Source organism: Ornithorhynchus anatinus, chromosome 20 (genome assembly GCF_004115215.2).
Source record: "Ornithorhynchus anatinus isolate Pmale09 chromosome 20, mOrnAna1.pri.v4, whole genome shotgun sequence".
NCBI lineage: Eukaryota > Metazoa > Chordata > Mammalia > Monotremata > Ornithorhynchidae > Ornithorhynchus > Ornithorhynchus anatinus.
In genome coordinates, this window is record NC_041747.1 from 3,468,848 (window position 1) to 3,486,891 (window position 18,044).

The 18,044-nt window shown below is 57.6% G+C and overlaps 1 protein-coding gene and 1 long non-coding RNA gene across 3 annotated transcripts in view; one reads left to right on the forward strand and one right to left on the reverse strand.

Annotated features, from left to right (window-relative positions):
• Positions 1-14,405, forward strand: part of B3GLCT (beta 3-glucosyltransferase) — a 34,035-nt gene extending 19,630 nt beyond the window's left edge. Inside the window, exons 9-15 of one of the 2 annotated variants that reach the window (XM_029047755.2) lie at positions 884-1,015; positions 1,342-1,411; positions 6,875-7,021; positions 8,253-8,352; positions 10,145-10,264; positions 11,127-11,271; positions 12,332-12,411. In XM_029047755.2, coding sequence (XP_028903588.1) covers positions 884-1,015; positions 1,342-1,411; positions 6,875-7,021; positions 8,253-8,352; positions 10,145-10,264; positions 11,127-11,271; positions 12,332-12,340 — 723 coding nt within the window. In that variant the 3' untranslated portion in view covers positions 12,341-12,411. Of the gene's footprint in view, positions 1-883; positions 1,016-1,341; positions 1,412-6,874; positions 7,022-8,252; positions 8,353-10,144; positions 10,265-11,126; positions 11,272-12,331; positions 12,412-12,705 lie in introns of those variants that run through there. The other variant, XM_029047754.2, reaches the window with a different exon arrangement.
• Positions 12,024-14,663, reverse strand: LOC114805805. Its single transcript, XR_003753827.2, has 3 exons — positions 14,510-14,663; positions 12,326-14,372; positions 12,024-12,057 (listed from the first exon to the last, which is right to left on the reverse strand). It is a non-coding gene; the product is annotated as an uncharacterized LOC114805805 (long non-coding RNA).
• Positions 14,664-18,044: the final 3,381 nt, after the last annotated feature.

Consider the following 18,044-nt stretch of genomic DNA (forward strand, 5'->3'; position numbering starts at 1 on the left):
CAGCTGGGCCACAGCGTCCCGAGAGCCCTGGCGAGTCGTCGTTCCCCGGGCCGGGTGCGGGGCGGTGGTCCGGGGGGGGCACCGGAGCACCCCGTGGGGCCGCCTGACTCCGGCCGGGCACCGCCACAAATCAGAAGAGGGGTCTGAGCAGCTCTAGTAGGAGCTCCAGACTCGGGGCGGGGGTCTGCCTTTCCCGACTCCTAGCTGGCGGGCAGCGGAAGGGGAAGGGCCACTGGTCACTCGCGCTGCGACCGGACGGCTCCGAGACAAGAAACCCAGGCCTGGGATGAGGCCCTCAGACAGTAGTACTTGCCCAAAGTTTGCTCTGTGCAACGCACCGTGATAATAACGATAACTGTGGGATTGATTAAGTGTTTCCGATGTGCCAGGCTCTGTACTAAGCGCTGGGTGGATACGAGCAAATTGGGCTGGACACAGTCCCCGTCCCACGTGGGGCTCACAGTCTCAATCCCCATTTTACGGATGAGGTAACTGAGGCACAGTGAAGTGACTGGCTCGAGGCCACACGGCAGACAAGTGGCGGAGCCGGGATTAGGACCCACGACCTTCTGACTCCGGGCCCGTGCTCTATCCCCTAAGCCACGCTGCTTCTCCTAGCTGTACGAAGTGCTGGGGAGAGACAGTAAATGGGCACGATCCCTCTCCTTGTGAAATTTACACTCTAGCGGGGGAGACGGACTCTAAAATAAATTTGAGGCAGGAGGAGGTAATAAGAGTATAAAAGTGGTGCAGGCTACAGGCCTGGGAGCGGGGGGGTTTCCCATCCCCTCTCGGTCCTCCCGCTTATCCTGTATCGTTCCCGACCTTTGGCTTTTCGGGGGCTCCGGCACCCGCCCTCAGTCTCGTCCTCTCATCTCGACAGATCGCGCTGTACATCTGGGAGCGGGGCAACGGCCCGCACCTCACCCCCGTGCCCGAGCTGTGCACGGACGACGGGAGCTCTGCGCCGGCTCCCGGCTGCGCTACGCTGTTTACGACCTCCCTGCCCCTCTGTGTGAGTATCGCGGGAACCGGCTCTTTCCGTCTCGGGAGAGAGCAGTTCACCCTTGGCGGCCCCCCGGACCGCCCTCGTCCGACACCGGGGGTTCTCCGGGTGTCCGCCCAGCCCCGTGGGTATCCACCGTCCTCCCCTGAATTTGGCCGTGGGGCGGGGCAGGAGGTAGAGGACCTGAGGCACCTTCCCTCTCCCATTTGGATTTCTGGCTCCTTGGACAGTGTTGGCTCTGTAGACTCCCACTGAAATTAGGTGCCAGAACCATTCAGTTCAGATTGCGAGAGGGCTTCAAATGACGCGTGTGTGCGTTTCTCATTTCCTCACAGGGTATGCCGGTGGAGGAGAAGGATATTTTTGTGGCCGTAAAAACGTGCAAGAAATTTCACGGAGATAGAAGTACGTTTGAATCATTCATTTCTTTATTTAAGCCTCTGGAAAAATGCCCGCTTCACTTGCAAACGCGTCGGGGTGAAGTGGTTTCCGAAGTGACGGCGAGGGTGACGAGCAAGATGTAAACCAGCAGCCTAAAACTGTTCTTTACATCACCACTCCATTAGGGTGGACTGGCTTATAATGGTGTGTTTTACAGAATCAATCAATCCATCGGTGGTTTTTGTCAAGCGCGTAGTATGTGCAGAGCACTGTACTGAGCGCTTGGGAGAGTACAGTACAACAGGGCGTAGTCATGTTCCCTACCCACAAAGAGCTGACAGTCCAGAGGGGAGACAGACGTGAAAATTCTCACCAATCTGAGTGGGGGGAAGTGCTTTACAATTCTATTTCAAACCACCTTTTTATTTGGGAAGTCTTAGGGCGGTGGTGAACCGCCCTGGGATAGGAATCATCGATGGGCCCGATTTCGAATCCGGGTGGCACCCTGGGGTTCGGGACGTTGAGGGTGACGTTTATTAATGCTCTCTGCCCCCAAAGCCCTTTCTGAAGCCCCGTCCTCAGTCCACAAGCTCATTTCCGGGATCCGGCTCAGGAGGGGCCCGCGGGCTGAGGAGGGAAAGAACAGACACACGGGGGAAAAATAGCAGAGTCAATCCAGGAATCACAGCAGCGAAAAGGAACAGTTGTCTCTGCACCTTCTTGGGTTCCTCCTTGTGCCGTTCTGGGCTGCCATCTTTAAACGTTCACAGCCTTCCCGACATTTCTCAGACTGTGACTTCTGCCCGCCTCCTCCCCCCCTCCGGGTATCTTCGGTTATCTAGTGGCAGTAATAGTATCGTGTTCCTGCCGTGCGTGGAGCAATGTCCCGGGGAAGAATAGCCAGGCGAGAATCGGGCACAATCCCTCACCCCCGAAGGAGCTCACCTGCCCGCCGGGGACGGCGTGAAACCCTTTCTAAAATAGGATCACGTGAGAACTTCTCTTTCCTCTCCCGGTTCGGTTCTCGCCCGGAATACAGCCAGCGGGAACGGTGCAGATGGATTTGTTTCCACCCCCGAAGGAGAACTGGCAGCACAGGGCTTAAGATCTCATTTCCCGAAGGCAAACGCCCCTCGCGTTCCCGGGTCCGTTTCACACAGATCAGAGGAAACCCAAACCTCCTGGCAGAGCTGACCGGCTGGTAACGTAGCGTTCTCCGCCCCCCGGCCCGTCCCGCTGTCCACCGATCGGCGCCTGCGGGCTGGGCGGCCGGGGGCTCCACCCACGCGGCCTCTGGGCGCCAAGAGGCCCTCGGTGCCTTAAAGGCCGTAGGAGGCGGTTGGATGGCGTCAAGCGCGACGTTAGGAGTGAGGCGGCCGGGGGTCACGAAGCTCATCTCGAGCCCTCCTCTTGGGTTGTGTGTTTTCCATTGTGTGACGTGGGCTGTCTGAAAGCTCTTAAGAATTTTCTTCACCTCATCTTGATCATGCAGTTCATGTGCGTGCGCCTCCGCTATTTCCACGGGCAGCGGGTGCCCGTTCATTGGACGGTGGGTTGTCGCATGCCATCTTCCTGCTGTCCCCCATCGAATTTAAGGGGCGAGATTGCCACCTGCCCTGCCTTCGGTTCCTTTTCCCAGCTCCCTCCCTCGGGGCCAGAAGGGATCTTTGTAAACCTCCACCCTCCCGGGCCGAGAGGAGACTCGGGATGCTGTTACTGCGGCCGGGCGTACTAGGTTAGCGGAGAACCGCCGTGCTGTTACTGGAGTGAGCTTTCGGGGGCTTCCTTACCCGGCGTTCGGCTTCTCTCGAGAAGCCGTAGCCCCAGGACGGCGAGAAGCCGGTCCGTGAGGCCCGGGGGACACGGCGCGAGCTTCTCGGAGAGCAGGAAGTGGCCGGCGATGGAGGGAAATCAGACCGAAAGCGGTGTAGACTCCCCGCCCCCCCGACCCCACACTTTTTAAACAGATAAGACGGGGGCTATGGTAGCTGTGTCTCTCTTGCTGAATATCCCCCCGGCTCACGGAGAAGACGACGAATCCCTTACCGTGAGCCTATCGCTTAAACTCGGGGGGCCAGAAATGATTTCTGAGTTCCGGAGAAACAGGTCAATCATATTTATCGAGCGCTTTCTGCGCGCGGAGCACCGTACTAAGCATTTGGGAGAGGACAGCGTAACGGAGTCGGTAGACACGTACCGGTTCTCTCTAATTCTGAACCGTAACACCCATTCTGTATAAGCAAGCACGTAGGCGTCGAAATACCAAGCGTGACTCTGTCTCCCGCCAGAGGACCACGCGGGATCGGAACGTCTCAACCGCAGGCGGCCTTTGCGGCCCCTTGGTCGACCCGGCGGTCTGCCCCAAATACAAATTCCCGCCCCACTTCCGTGGGCGACCCGAGCCAAGTTGCGCCAGAACGCGGTTAGAGAGCTTGTGCGCAGTTGTCGGGGGAGTCCCCGGACTTCTCCATTCAACCCGGGATTTTGTCCTCGGGGCCCGCTTAGCGAGTCTAAAAGAGAGGATCTGTCGTGCTGACGACGGTGAACTGCAGGCCTCCGAGGGCCGCGGTGGGCCTTGGCCGATTTAGTTCCGAACTTTGTCGGTCATTTTCCCCGATTTCCCCAACCTCAGTTTGAATTGTGGACCGAGGGGTTCCAGTCGGCAAAGTTCCAGAAACACGTGGCAGCCGTTTGGGGCAGCCACTTGACCCGGCGTGACGCTCGGCGCCAGCGCGGTCGTCTGTCACTTTCTGGAAAGGGGACGAGGTCCAGTTTAGCTCCCGAAGAGGGTGGCCAGGGTGGACAGCCAGGGAGAGCGGTCGGATCGGGCCGGGAATTTAATCGATCAGCGGTATTTCTTGAGGGCTTGCTGTGTGCAGAGCGCTGTACTAAGCCTTTGAACTCGGTCTAAAATCAGACCGCCCAGGGAAAAAGCCCCTGCCCCAGATCCCGGAGTTTTTAGAGTCAAAAGGAACTGAAGGCAGGCGGCTGAGGGCCGGGGAACGTCCCCCTAAGCGAGAGCACACGTGAAGACTGAGGAAAATTCTTGACCTTTCCTCACAGCTTCTTCCAACGTTACGCAATGGAGGACACGTTACCCAAGAGCGTGACCCTAGAGAGGCCGAAAACTCCCCAGAGCCCTAAGCCGGTAAGTCCTTTTCTTTTCTATGCGGAGCAGACCAGCCGCCAGGGCAGTGTTCAGGTTCACGGTGACGTCGCAGCGGCCGTTCACGGTAGCCTCGACGCTCCCCTCCGGGACTCGGGCAAGACCGAAAGAGTCTCATGTCCCGTGGACCCTCGGCGTGTCGGAGTCGCGCGGGGACCAGACCGAGTCACCTGCTCCTGAGGCGGGGCCGGGGTGGGTGCTGACGAAACTCCAGAGACGAAAATGGCCACAGCGGCACCAAGGACTTGCTTTCAGGCTCCGCGTCCGCGGAGGCGAGGAGAGCCCGGGGCCGGCCGGCGGGGCGTCACTCGGCTCTTCCGGCTCTCGGTCTCCTGACCTGGGAAATGGGGGGGTGGGATCCTCCCGGGGATGCCGTGAGGATAAAGTGCGGCGGGCGCCGGGAAAGCCCACTGGGAAAAGAAAGCGCTGTTCGAGAACAAGGGTTCCGGGACGAACCCGACCGACCCGGGGTTTAGGAAGACTCACACGGGTGCCACCAGCGTGGGCTCGACCGGGTCTTCCAACGCGGGGGTCGCGCCCTAGGGAGAGGATGTTTCCCTAACTCCTCGCTAGAGTTTTATCTGCAATGCTCAGTTAAAGCACGCGTTCAGGAAGGAGCAGTAGAATTAGTATGAGAAGCGGCGCGGCCTAGCGGATAGAGCACGAGCCTGGGAATCAGAAGGACCCGAGTTCTGATTCCGGCTCCGCCGCCCGTCTGCTTTGTGACCCCGGGCACGTCCCCTGATGTGGGTCTCGGTTTCCTCATCTGTAAAATGGGGGTTAAGACTGAGCCCCACGGGGGACGAGAGGTGGGGAGAGGGGAGTAAACAGCCCCTGAAATAATTTTCCCGTTCGGGCTGGAGCTCCGTCCAGAAAAAGGGGAATACTGAAATCCGCACCGCCAAGAACCCTGCCGGGCTCGTTAGGGCAGGGAACGCGTCTGCCGATCCTGTCGTACTGTACTCTCCCGAGCGCTCGGTACAGGGCCGTGCACGTAGTAAGCGCTCAGTAAATACCATTGATCGATCGACTTGCCGCCAGCGGTCAGGCGGGCATTCGAAGGATCCGCGTCTCCTGTCGTTGGGTAGCTCGGTCGTGCCGACGGGATGTCTGAAAAAAAAAAAACGTTCAATGGGACGCTTCGCTTCCCCCGTCGAGCTTGGGCCGAGAAGGGTCCGGATCGGCTCGGGCAGAGCCCGGCAAATAGCCACCCGATAGGATCCAGCCGACGCCTAGTCGGTGAGGTCTGTGGAGGCCGATACAGAGAGGGGCTGGGCGAATCTTGCTCTGGGCTTTTTGGTTGGGGCGCTGTTACCTTTGACATCCGTCGCAACGGTTTTTAAATATAGTTTGTTTTGGGTTTGGGGACGATCGGTCTACTAAAAGCTCAGAAATATAACAGAGCCGAAGGTCCGTTCTCTCCCCGATTTTTATTCCGAAGCAGTAACTATATACAATTCTCAAACGTGGAGAGGCCGAACAAAAAAGGGTATCTAAAATTCTCAAGCGTTCATCCCTGTTGTGACTCGGAAAATAAATTTTGGAAATTGTCACAGGAACAGTGTAGCGCACGGGTAGTTAGGGGAGTAAATGTCAAAGAACACTCTGCCCCCTGAGTGCCATGTTTTGAAACGGCAACTTCTAAGTCGTCTGAGCGTAGAACACGGAAGGCAAATCTCACCCTGCCGGCGGGGAACCGTTCACGGGGATATTTTAAAAATCAAAATTTAGAAACTGTAAAACCCAGAAAAGGGCTCGGGAGTCGGATCCCAACCTGCCATTCCCACGATGCGCGTATCCCGCGACGGCATACGCGAGCGCCGCCAGAAACGACCCGAGGGACGCAACGCGAGTGAGAACGGATCGCCCACCATTTTCGGACTCGGCCGTAAATCGAGCCCTCCGAGATTCCTCCCCCGGCTCGGACTCCGCTTGGCAAAGCGAGTCACGTTTCGAGGAGGGCGGAGGAGGGCGGAGGAGGGCGGAGGAGGCCGTCGGGGGACGGGAATGACACCGGACGTGATTTTTGGCCGAGCGGAATCGAACCTTAAACCTTCAAGCACGGCCGCAGCACGAGCACCCGAGACCCTTCCGGAGCGGAGCCGACTCCCGTCGCGCCTCCTCCCCGACCCGTTGGGCCGCCTTCCCCCCGGCTACCCCGACCGACGACCGGAGCCATCGGAGTGGGGTCCCGCTGGGTGGAAAACACCGTTCTGAGCGCCTGGGAGGGTGCAGAACAAGCCGGGAGCCTCCGTTCAGACGACAGATCGGCCCCCGCGGCCGACGGTCGCATCGCTCTCTGCCGTTTTCCTCTCTTTCAGTCCCGGTGGTCAAGAAGACGTGGGAGAGCCAGGCCCGCCTCATCGAGTACTACAGCGACTACGCGGAAAGCTCCATTCCCACCGTAGACCTGGGGCTCCCCAATACCGACAGAGGTCCAGTACAGTACATCAGTCGCTCAGTCGTCGGTATTCATAGAGCGCCTATCGCGCGCGGGGCTCTGAACGGAGCGCTCGGGGGAGTACGGTACGGCGGAGCCGGTAGACCCGCTGTTCCCTGCCCGCGACGGGTCTGCAGTCCAGAGGGGGATTATTTCTCCATTCTTGTTGGCGCCGGCTTTCTAGCGGGGGGCAAACGGTCACTTATTCCCACGTTATCCCGCTCTTGGTCTTCGGGGATGATGTTCATTTTTTTGGTCGTGGTTTTTATTGAGCACGCGTTGGAGGCCAAAGCACTGTGCTGAGCACTTGACGCAGAATAGTCAGATCAGATAAAGTCTTGCCCTCAAAGCGAGAGGCAAGAATAGCACCAGTTTTCAGGGGAGGACACCGAGGCCCGGAGGGGTTAGATGACTTGCCCGAGGTCACACTAGGCCACGCTGCCTCCCCTGAGGGAGTAGGCCATCGGGTCGTTAGCGCCGAGCATCTGAGAAAAGAATCAGGTGTCTCTTCTTTCTCCTATTTCCTCTCAGATCCCCTTGAAGCAGCACGGTCTAGTGGAAAACCACGGACCTGCAGAGTCGCGGGACGTGGTCCTGATCCCGGCTCTGTCACCTACCCGCCGTGGGACTTCGGGCGAGTCACTTGACTTCTCCGTGCCTCAGTTCCCTCATCCGCAAAATGGGGGCTCGATACCTTTCTCCCTCCTTCTCGGACTGTGAACCCCGTGTGGGACCTGATCATCTTGTCTCTCCCCCCGGTGCTTAGCACGCTGCTTGGCCCAAAAGAAGCGCTCAACGCAGACCGTGATATTAATTGTTGTTGTTGTTATTCAGATAGAAAGCACTCATTCAATAGTATTTATCGAGCGCTTACTCTGTGCAGAGCACTGTACTAAGCGCTTGCAATGTACAAGTCGGTAAAGCACTCGAGAGACAAGCTGGGCTCAGACTTGAACTTCAGTCTCCTCGAGGGAGGGGAGCGGGTCTGAACTGTGCTCTCTGGGGCAGTTAGTACAACGCTCTGCACGTCGTTAAGTGCCCGACAAATACCGTGTATTGATCGGTGTCCCTTTCTACGTGACACCTCCCCCCTCCTCACCTCCCGGCTCTCTTGAGCGGAGAAAATGACAAAGACCCCCTTTAACGACATTAGAAAGGGGACTTGTTTTTGAGATCCCGATCACCGTGTAAAATGCAGAGAAGGGAGGCAGAGCGTCCTGCCTCTGTTTTATTTTATGTCTGCTTCTGGTCCCCGTCAGGTCACTGTGGCAAGACATTTGCCATTCTGGAAAGGTTTCTGAATCGTAGCCCCGACAAGACGGCGTGGCTCGTGATCGTGGACGACGACACCTTGATAAGGTGAGGATCCGTCCGCTCTCGGCCGTCGTGCCGGCAGCGAGGCCTAGCGGAAAGAGCGTGGGTCGCCCCGGGAGTGCGACGACCCGGGTTCTAATCCTGGTTCTAATCCGCCACGTGACCGTGGGTCACTTCGCTGGGCCTCAGTTTCCCCGTCTGTAAAATGGGGATTCAATCCTACTCCCTCCTACCTGGACTGTGAGCCTCACGTGGGACAGGGACCGTGCCTGACCTGGTTATCTCGTACCTACCCCAGTGCTTAGTACAGCGTCTGGCATATAGTATGCACTTTTCAGTGGTATTTACTGAGCACTCTGTGCAGAGCACTGTACTGAACGCTTGGGAGAATACAACGGAGTCGGTAGACACTTCTCATGCTTACGGTGACCGCATCTAATTCCAACCTGCGTTCACTCCCGGTGCTCAGCACAGTGCTCCGCACGGTACTCTTCCAGAGGGGAAAACAGACACCAGTATTAATAAATGACAGGTATGCGTTTGAACACCGGCACGGTTATTAGTCTATCCGATGGGTTACCGTCCCCACACCAGGTGGGGCTCGAGCCCCGCTTTACGGACGAGGAAACCGAGGCTCCGAGAGGTGATGACTTCACCAAGATCGCGAAGCGGCGAGCTGCCCGAGGGACGGGAACTGGGTCTAATTCCCACCAGTGTATTCTCTCCCAGCGCTTAGTCCGGTGCTCTGCACGCGGTCGAGCACTTACTAAATACCGTGACAATTCCAGGGGCAGAGCTGGGCCCGGAACCCACCTCTCCTGACTTTAAGTCCCCGGGCTCTTTCCATGGTCCGGCAGCGTTTCCGTCTGATTTCTCTGACCAAACCGGCCTCCGGTTCCCCTCCTGCTATGTCCCCGACTGTGGGGAGGGACTAGAGCGGTGCCTGACGCATAGTAAGCGCTCAACAGGTGCCGACGTCGTCCTTGAAACGCGTCGGAAAGCATAATCCCCCCCCATTCGTCTCTGGGATTCTTTATCTTCGAGAAGGCCAGGATGAAATTATTAGCCTCCAACCTGGAGGAGGCCAGTAGTTTATCTTTCCGCCTTCTGTCGTCTTTAAGGGATCTCTATAAAATGGGGAACTGCCCAGTTACTAAAAATGGAACCGTGTTAGCTAACGAGAAGAGGGGCTGTCTCTCGCGGGATTCATTACATGCCCCCAAAAGCGAGGAGGTGGGTCGTCGTCGATTTCCGGTATGTTTATTGCTCCGTTGGCACACGTGGGGCAGAAAGAGTCGTCGTTCTCCATATTCGAAGGTAGCGGGCAGATTAATTCCTCTTTGAGTTGGAGCGGGGCCACTCAGGAAGTGCTCGCCGGAGACCCCGGTTAGAGCTGCCGTCGAGAACCGCTCTGGCCAGAGATCAGGAAAGCTGCAGGCGTCGCGGGGGTGGGGGGCTTGAGGACCTAAAAGCCGACCCGGGGCACCCGGACAGGAACGGAGGGAGCGCGCGGAGAGGAACGGAGGCGGGTGCGGCTTCCAAGGGCCTTTCCCCTCGCCGGCGAGACCGCCGCCGCCCCCCGCCTCGTGCTTACCACGGCTCTGCCTCCTCAGGGCACAGGCCGACTTGTGGGTGCCGTCTCGTCCTCCGACGCGGCGGCGGGACGGGGTTAGGGGCGGGAAGGTTGTCCCCACGGGGTCGGCGAGGGTGACCCCGTCCCCCCCCCCCCGGGCCCAGGCCCGGGGACGCGGGAGGTCGGAGAGCCTCCGGGCCCTCGGTTTGGGAAACCCGGCTTCCCCAGGGAGACTCCTCCTCACCTCTCCTCCTGGACTTGCAGCCTCCCCAGGCTCCGGAAGCTGCTCAGCTGCTACGACTCCACGGAGGCCGTGTTTCTAGGGGAGCGCTACGGCTACGGGCTGGGGACGGGCGGATACAGCTACGTCACCGGCGGAGGAGGGTAAGCTTTCACCCCGGTTGCTTGCCCGGAGGCGTTGGCGGTCCGAACGCGGAGCCGTGGTCTCGTTCGTCCCGGCGGGTTTCCGCAGTGAAGGAGGAGATCTACCGCCTAGCAGTAGAACTCCGAGGAGGAGGAGCAAGGGGTTTGCTAGCCAGGGAGAGTATCGTGTAGATCTTTTCACACGCTGGCAAAAATATTCTGGTCGGTGAGGTTTCCGCCCGCAGCGGCTAATGGCTCTTATGTCCAATTTCAATATAAACATGAAATCATTTTTTTCCACAATGAAATCACACTTAACGTTCCTCGAAGAACACGCGTCAGGAAACTCGAAATTCGATTGAGTTGGTTTATTTTCCGGGAATGCGCTTAATTGAAAACGAAGCCTCCCTTGCCGGGCCTCGGACGGTTCGATGCCGAAATGCGGTCGGACCGACGTCGACCCTTAGGCGATTCGGTCGCCGCCCGACCTCTCTACCTCCACCGCGGTAAGAGCCGAAACCGGATCTCCTTGCGTCCGGACGGGCCCGGGGCACCGCCCCGGGGCTTGCCGTGTGACCTCGGGTGAGTCGCTTACCTTCCTCAGTTGTAAAATGGGGATTCGATACCCGATCTCCCTCTTAGACTGACCTGCTGAACGTCCAGCCGTCTCATCGCTCACTCCAGCGTTCGGCACAGCTGAAGGAATATCAGTCATTTTGAAAGCGGGCACTGGCCGTGTCTCGTCCGGGTCGCCCAGTGGAATACAGAGCACGACTGGCGTCCCTCTTGCCGGCTCTCCGGAACACACCCCGTCCCGCCGTGCCGGTTCCCGGCCGCCCGCGCTCAGCTGGCTTTTTTCCCTTTCCTTGCCTCTTCCCGCTAGGATGGTGTTCAGCCGGGAGGCCGTGCGAAAGCTCCTGGCCAGTAAGTGCCGCTGTTCCAGCAACGACGCGCCGGACGACATGGTGCTGGGCATGTGCTTCAGCGGCCTGGGCGTCCCCGTGACGCACAGCCCCCTCTTCCATCAGGTGAGACGCGGGCGCCGGCGGCTGGCCGAGAAGATTTCAGCCAATGAGTGAGAACTCGGGAAGGAGGGAACGGTTTCGTTGCGGTCCCGGGGGTTGGGGTTTTTCTCCTGGTTCCCCGGCCCCCCCCGCATCTCCTTACGTGCCCGTTTGGCTTGTGGACTTAAGAGTGGGCTACTGCTGGGCCCCCTACCTTCTTCTCCTGCCCAAGGTCAGTGGCGATTTGGTTGGGGTAGGTAAAGGAAGGAAGCAGGGGGGTAAGTAGATACCAGGTTGCAGAGGTGCCGGCTTTTTCCCTGTGGGCACATGGGCCTAAAGGAGGTGGGGAATTGGGGCGGGGGGAAGCAGGCGAGCGGGAGGAGACAGAAATCCACCATTTTGGACCTTCCCAGCCCTGCCGGGAAACTCTGGGTCAGAGATCACTGGGGTGAGCGAGGCTGCTGGGCTCCGGGCCACGTGACCTTAGGGGCCACCACCGGCCCCCCTCGTCCCTCGAGTTGGGGGGTGGGGGCAACCTATTCCAGGTGTGGATGACCGCAGATTTAAGACAGAAGGGATCCAAAGGGATAGGGTTCTTCCTCTCTTGTGTTCACGTGTGAGGATGCAGTCCAAGAGCACTTACCGCTCTTAGTTCCAAACCGGAATCTCCTAGCGGAAGCAGCGTGGCTCAGGGGAACGAGGCCGGGCTTGGGAGTCGGAGGTCATGGGTTCGAATGCCGGCTCTGCCCCTGGTCCAGCTGGGTGACTGTGGGCAAGTCCCTTCACGTCTCTGTGCCTCTGTTACCTCATCTGTAAAATGGGGATTAACCGTGAGCCTCACGTGGGGCAACCTGACGACCCCGGATCCACCCCAGCGCTTAGAACAGTGCTCTGCACATAGCGCTTAGCAAATATCGACATTATTATTATCAGAGAGAAATCCCAGATAAGCGAATAGAGGAAAAGGGCAAGGGACCTTCCCGCCTCCCTCTCTTCTCGCCCCACAGCTTGGCACAAGGCCGGGCACAGAGTAAGCGCCGAACAAATACCACGATTATTAAGGCCCGCCCCCGTTTACCTCCAGCAACGATGACCACGTCACTTATCGGAGACAGAGCAGAACGGCGTCCCGCTGTCCAGAAAGCAGGTCTTCGAGCCGAAGGGTCGGAGGCCGCGTGCAACGAGGAGGCACGAAAGGGGCCGGGACTCCGAGTCCCACGGCGAACGGCGCGTCGAGCCGACGCTCTGATCGCCGGCTGCAAATCTAAGATTCGCTCCGTTTAACGGTTTTGACGTCAGTGACGGTCATCGGACGAGGGCTCGGACTATCGCAGATGGGAACGGCTTTACCCAGAGTCACCGAGGGCAGGACAGTGAGGTCGGAGGGGCCCGTCCGGAGGAGAGGGCGGTTTCCGTTAACCCGGGATGCCTCTCGTCTCTCTGTCCTGTCCCCCGCAGGCTCGGCCCACGGACTACCCCAGGGACTACCTTGCTCATCAGGTCCCCGTCTCCTTTCACAAGCACTGGAACGTCGATCCGGTGAAGGTGTACTTCACCTGGCTGGCGCCCGGCGGAGAAGAGGCGGGAGCTGGACGGAAGCAGCCCCCCTCGAAGCAAGAGTTATAAACCTCGCGCGGCGACCGGACGGGTAAAGCGGTCCGGGCTCCAACGCGCCCCGTGGGCGGAGAACACTTCCGGCCCGCGGATAAAAAGCGGAGGGCAATCCATACGACGGAGTTTGGGTCCGTTTTTACTCTTGCGACAAAATGCGCGTGCCGTTTTCGATAGCCTTAGGTCAGATTCACGGGGGCGGAGCTCTGAAATCTCAAGAGACTTCTGCGCGCGGGCAGGAGGAGGAGGAGGAGAAGGGACAGCCGTGGCGGGTGTCGTGTTTCTTAAATCTGGGAACGGCTCCTGGTTTTAGAAGTGCGGGGGGGCGGGGAGGGAGGGCAACTCGCTGGACCTACCGCACGCTCGGAACCTCCTCCTCCTCCTCCTCCTGTCTGGTGTCTCTGTGGGCGCGAGCCCGGTGACGAGGAGGAAGCCCGGGCCAGGCCACCTCTCCCAGCCGCGCGGCGGCCGAAGGACGAGGCCCGAGGCCGGACCGCCCGCCGAGCGAAAGAGAGCGCGGACTCTGGGAGGAGCGGATGGCGCCCGTCCCGCTCGTCCCTTAGAAGGGCGCCGGCTCCCCGCTTTTAGGAGGAAGGCCGAGCTCGACGCGGGTGTGCGGCCTCGGGTCCCGGGTGCGGATCATGCCCGCGGCGCACCTCCCGGTGGATGGCGGCAGTATTGCAGCTGGGCCACCTGCTGTTTCTCCCAGCCGCCGGACACGACGGCGGACCGAAGGACCCCACGGAGCGGGAGGCGGCGCGTATCCCCAAATTAGGGAACCCAGGTTACCCACCTGGGAAGTCCGGTGTTTAAATGAAGGGTCCGTACGACTCCGCCCTGCTCCATAAACGCTTTACGGCCGGGCGGGCCGGAATCGAAGGGGGCGTGCCAACCGCGAAGCCTGATTAGGGTAGGAAGGCGGACACCGTCCGGCCTCCGTGTCGGTCAGCATTAACCCGTACCGAGCGCAGCATTCTTCAGAAGGTTTGGTCTGCCCGTGAATAACCGAGTTAGGTTAAGAGTCTTGTAAAAAAAAATAAAAAAAAATACCCAGCTTGAATAGGTTCTAAACCCATTTTTCGGTTCATTTAAACCCTTCTCTCTTTTCACAGCGGCCAGTAAACGCTACCCTTTCACTCCCCTCGTGGCTGTGACTTTCCTAGCCCCGCCCGGGGCCTTAAAGCCACAATGCGGAAACGGTGCGTGCCCGGCCGTAGCTTCGTCTGACTTTCTCCAGCTCCACATCGGCCTGGGGTCTGCCCTGGCCGGGGCACGGCACTGGGGGCGAGCCAAGGGCCCGTGGGACCGCTAGGACCTCCCAGCAAACGGCTCCCTCGCCCCGGGGGTCCACGTGCCCCCCGGGGCCCCGCGCCTCGGCAGCTTACGCGTCCGAACGGGTCCGTCTCGTCGACCACCGGGGCACGCCCCGCGGCCTGCGGTCTTCTCCTAATCTCAGTGCCTTTCTGGTGTCACCGTTGGTTAGTTTACGCCGTACCGTGTAGAACCGTGGAAGCCTAAGGAATAAATAAAAAAGATATTTGGTTACATTCCTTCCTTCTGTTTGTTCGCCCGGTAGAGACCGCCCCGGATAGTGAAGTCAGCGAGCCAGTTGCAGCTCGGGGCAGGTGGCTTTTGAATAGAGCACACTTACCGAAGTGTCCCACGGAGTCTAATTAGATCGTAAATCCAGCCTCTCCGATTGATCCGTCAAGCAGAGACGGTAAATCGGTTCTCACTAAGGGCACTGAATAGTACGCCTTTGGTCACTTGAGAAGCAGCGTGGCTCACTGGGAAGAGCCCGGGCTTGGGAGTCGGAGGTCATGGGTTCGAATCCCAGCTCTGCCACTTGTCAGCTGTGTGACTGTGGGCGAGTCACTTCACTTCTCTGGGCCTCAGTTCCCTCCTCTGTAAAATGGGGATGAGGACTGTGAGCCTCACGTGGGACAACCTGATGTCCCTGTATCTCCCCCAGCGCTTAGAACAGTGCTCTGCACATAGGAAGCGCTTAACGAACACCAACATTATTATTCTTATTTCTTGGGAATCGCCAGCGTCACAGAAACCCCGCAGCCATCTCTAGAACTTAGGCGCTTAAGCCTTTTGTCCGACTCCTTATTCTGATTACTCTGTTTCAAAATGCTTTTCCACATCTGTCTCCTCCACTAGACTCTTAGCTCCTTTAGGGTCCGGATTTTGTCCCGAGTGCTCAGCACAGGGCCCTGCAGAACGAAAGAGGTACTCAAACTGGAAACAGGCATCCAAACCCCTTTCCTGGATTTATAGGGCCCATTCCTTGAACTCGTAATGTTGCCATCTTTTAAAAATTGTTTTTCACCTCTCTCTACCCTAGTTCCATGCAAATTATCCCTTTGAGAAATCAGGAGCCAGAGATCGCATTTAAAGCTTGACTCTCATTTTGAAATTTGCACCGAAAAGCAGAGCCGAATCCCACTTCCTACCCAAGAGAAAGAAGTCTCTCGAGAGGGCCCCGGCTTAGAGAACTTTGGAAAAACCGTCACCGTCCAGCAGTTCCTAGAATTGTGAATAGTTATTTTTATCGTGCTTCCTGGAGGCCAGTGGAGAAGAGCTGGGTTTTATCACTCCCTAGGAGAAAGACATTATGTACTCTAAATCCAGAGGACAATGTGATTGATGTTGGATTCGGGTCCTGAGCCCTGTCGCAACGTCCTCCTAGGCCCGGACCCAGAAACCCCATCTCCTCCGGAAGATCTAGTTTTCATTAAATCCTGGCCCGAAAGGAATGGGGTTAAGCAAGCAGCATTAACAGATAGGAGCAAAACCCGGCATCCCTCCGGGTTTTTTATGGATCATCGTGCGGAACGGGCTCCAGATCTACCGGGATCAAGTTCAACGGCTCTGCCGTGTGCTGGCTCAAATGCCTTCGGGTTCAGAAGTTCCTGTCTGCTGTGCGTCTTGACAGTGTTCGTTCGGCAGAGCTGCAGGGGAAGGTCTTCATCTACAAGAAGGGTTGAGATACACACCCCTCCCAAACGCTTTGGTCGGAAGCTCCGTGTGGGGACGGGAATCGCCTCATCCGACCCGTCCGGATTTTACCTAGCGCTTAACGCGGTGCTTCGGCACAGGGTAGGACTGCAAAAGAACCGCGGCAATGAGCAAAAAAGCAAGGAGCTCCGGGGATTTCTCTTCCAAGTTCCCTAGGCGGAGCCCGCTCTGTATTCAGTCAACAAGTGGAATGGGAACCTGCTTTACGCAGAACATGGTCCTAAGCACTTGGGAGAATTTACTAGGAGCAAAAGACATCGTTCCCTACCTGCTTTACTATTGTTCTAACCAATGTGAATACCTTTTTTTACCCGCAGCCGGGCTCCACCAATCCTGGGCGAAATCGGTTCTTTGGAATTCTCCAGGTTCGCTCTCTCGCTGCCAAAGGGAAGTCGCGTGAGGAGGGAGGTGGCAGCTGAGCTGAATGAAGTTATGGCAAATGGGTTTTGTCCCGGGAGAGAAGAGTGGAGGAGGCCAGAGGCCAGAAAAGAGAGGCCCGAAACAAACGTGAGGAGCAGCGGCGGTCAGGGGAGAAGAGCGGAAAAGACGGGAGGGACAGGATGGCCTAGGGGAAAGAGGACAGGCCTGGGAGTCGGAGATCCTGGGTTCTAATCCCAGGTCTGCCGCATTACTGTGAGCCCCATGTGGGATAACCTGATTACCTTGTATCTCCCCCAGCGCTTAGAACCGTGCTTGGCACCTAGTAAGCGCTTAACAAATACCATCATTATTATTATTCTCTATACCTCAGTTTTCTCATCTGCAAAAATTACCTGTTCATTACCTGTTCTCTCTCCTACTTAAACTGTGAGTTCCATGTGGGAACTGATTATCTTCTATCTACTCCAGCACTTAGTACAGTGCTTGGCACCTACTAAGCGCTTAATACCACAACTATTCATTCAATAGTATTTATTGAGCGCTATGTGCAGAGCACTGTACTAAGCGCTTGGAATGGACAATTCGGCAACAGATACAGTCCCTGCCCAGTTGACGGGCTCACGGTCTATTACTAAGTGGTTAGGAGAGAAGCAGCATGGACTAGTGGATAGATCATGGTCCTGGGAGTCAGAAGGACCTGGGTTCTAATCCCAGCTCAACCATTGGTCTGCTGGGTGACCTTGGGCAAGTCACTTCACTTCTGAGCCTCAGTTATTCATTCAATCGTATTTATTGAGCGCGTACTATGTGCACAGCACTGTATTAAGGGCTTGAAATGTACAATTCGGCAACAGAGACAATCCCTGGCCAACAACGGACTCACAATCTAATTAAGACCGTGAGCTCCATATGGGACATGGACTGTGTCCAACCTGATTAGCTTGTATCTACCCCAGTGCTTAGTACAGAGCCTGGCACACTTTAAGCGCCTAACAAATTCCATAGAAGAAGACGAGAGAGAGAGAGAGACAGAAGAATCCAAAGGAGGATGACCATGGATAGGACAACGGACGCCCGGAGGGGTGAGGGAGCAGAGCGGCCACGAAGGACATCAGGCATCCGTCGGAGCCGGTCTGGGAATTTCAGAAGTGCAGATTGTTCCCTTGGCCGGACCAGGACTTCCACATCCAGCTGGAAATCCCTGGAAGCTGCTCCTTTCCTGATTCTGGCTAACGGGGGCTGGCCAGTGGCCAAACCCTGGATTGTTGTTTTAAAGCCACGGTTGTGCAAACACTTCTGGAAATCAGAGTCGGGCTTCAGACCTGGGACTAGAACCCAGGGCTACTGTCACCCAGATCCATTCTCTTTTCCCCAGGCCCCGCCGCCTCCCGTATTTAAATAATGGCTCTGCTAGGCACACCTCGACCTAAGCGATGCCGATCCAAGTCCCCTCCGTGCCCGCTTCACCCCAGAACGGTGGCGCGATGTGGGCACTAGAGTCGCCCGCTTCTTCCCCAGAGCAGATTAAAGGAATGAAAAAGTTGGTGATTCCAAGAGGTCGCCACAGGGCTGTCCAAAAATCAAGTCCATCTGGGAATAGGCCCCGCAGAACAATTTATTGCTACACTGCGGCAGAAAAACAAGCTGTACTGATTCCTCTGGCCGCCCTGGGAGGAGCAGAGAGTGCGGAAAAACTCGGCATCAACTCAACTTCTCCCAGAGGCCCAGTCCACATGAGGAACGCCAAAACTCTAACGAGAGGAGGTAAGGGGCGCACGTTC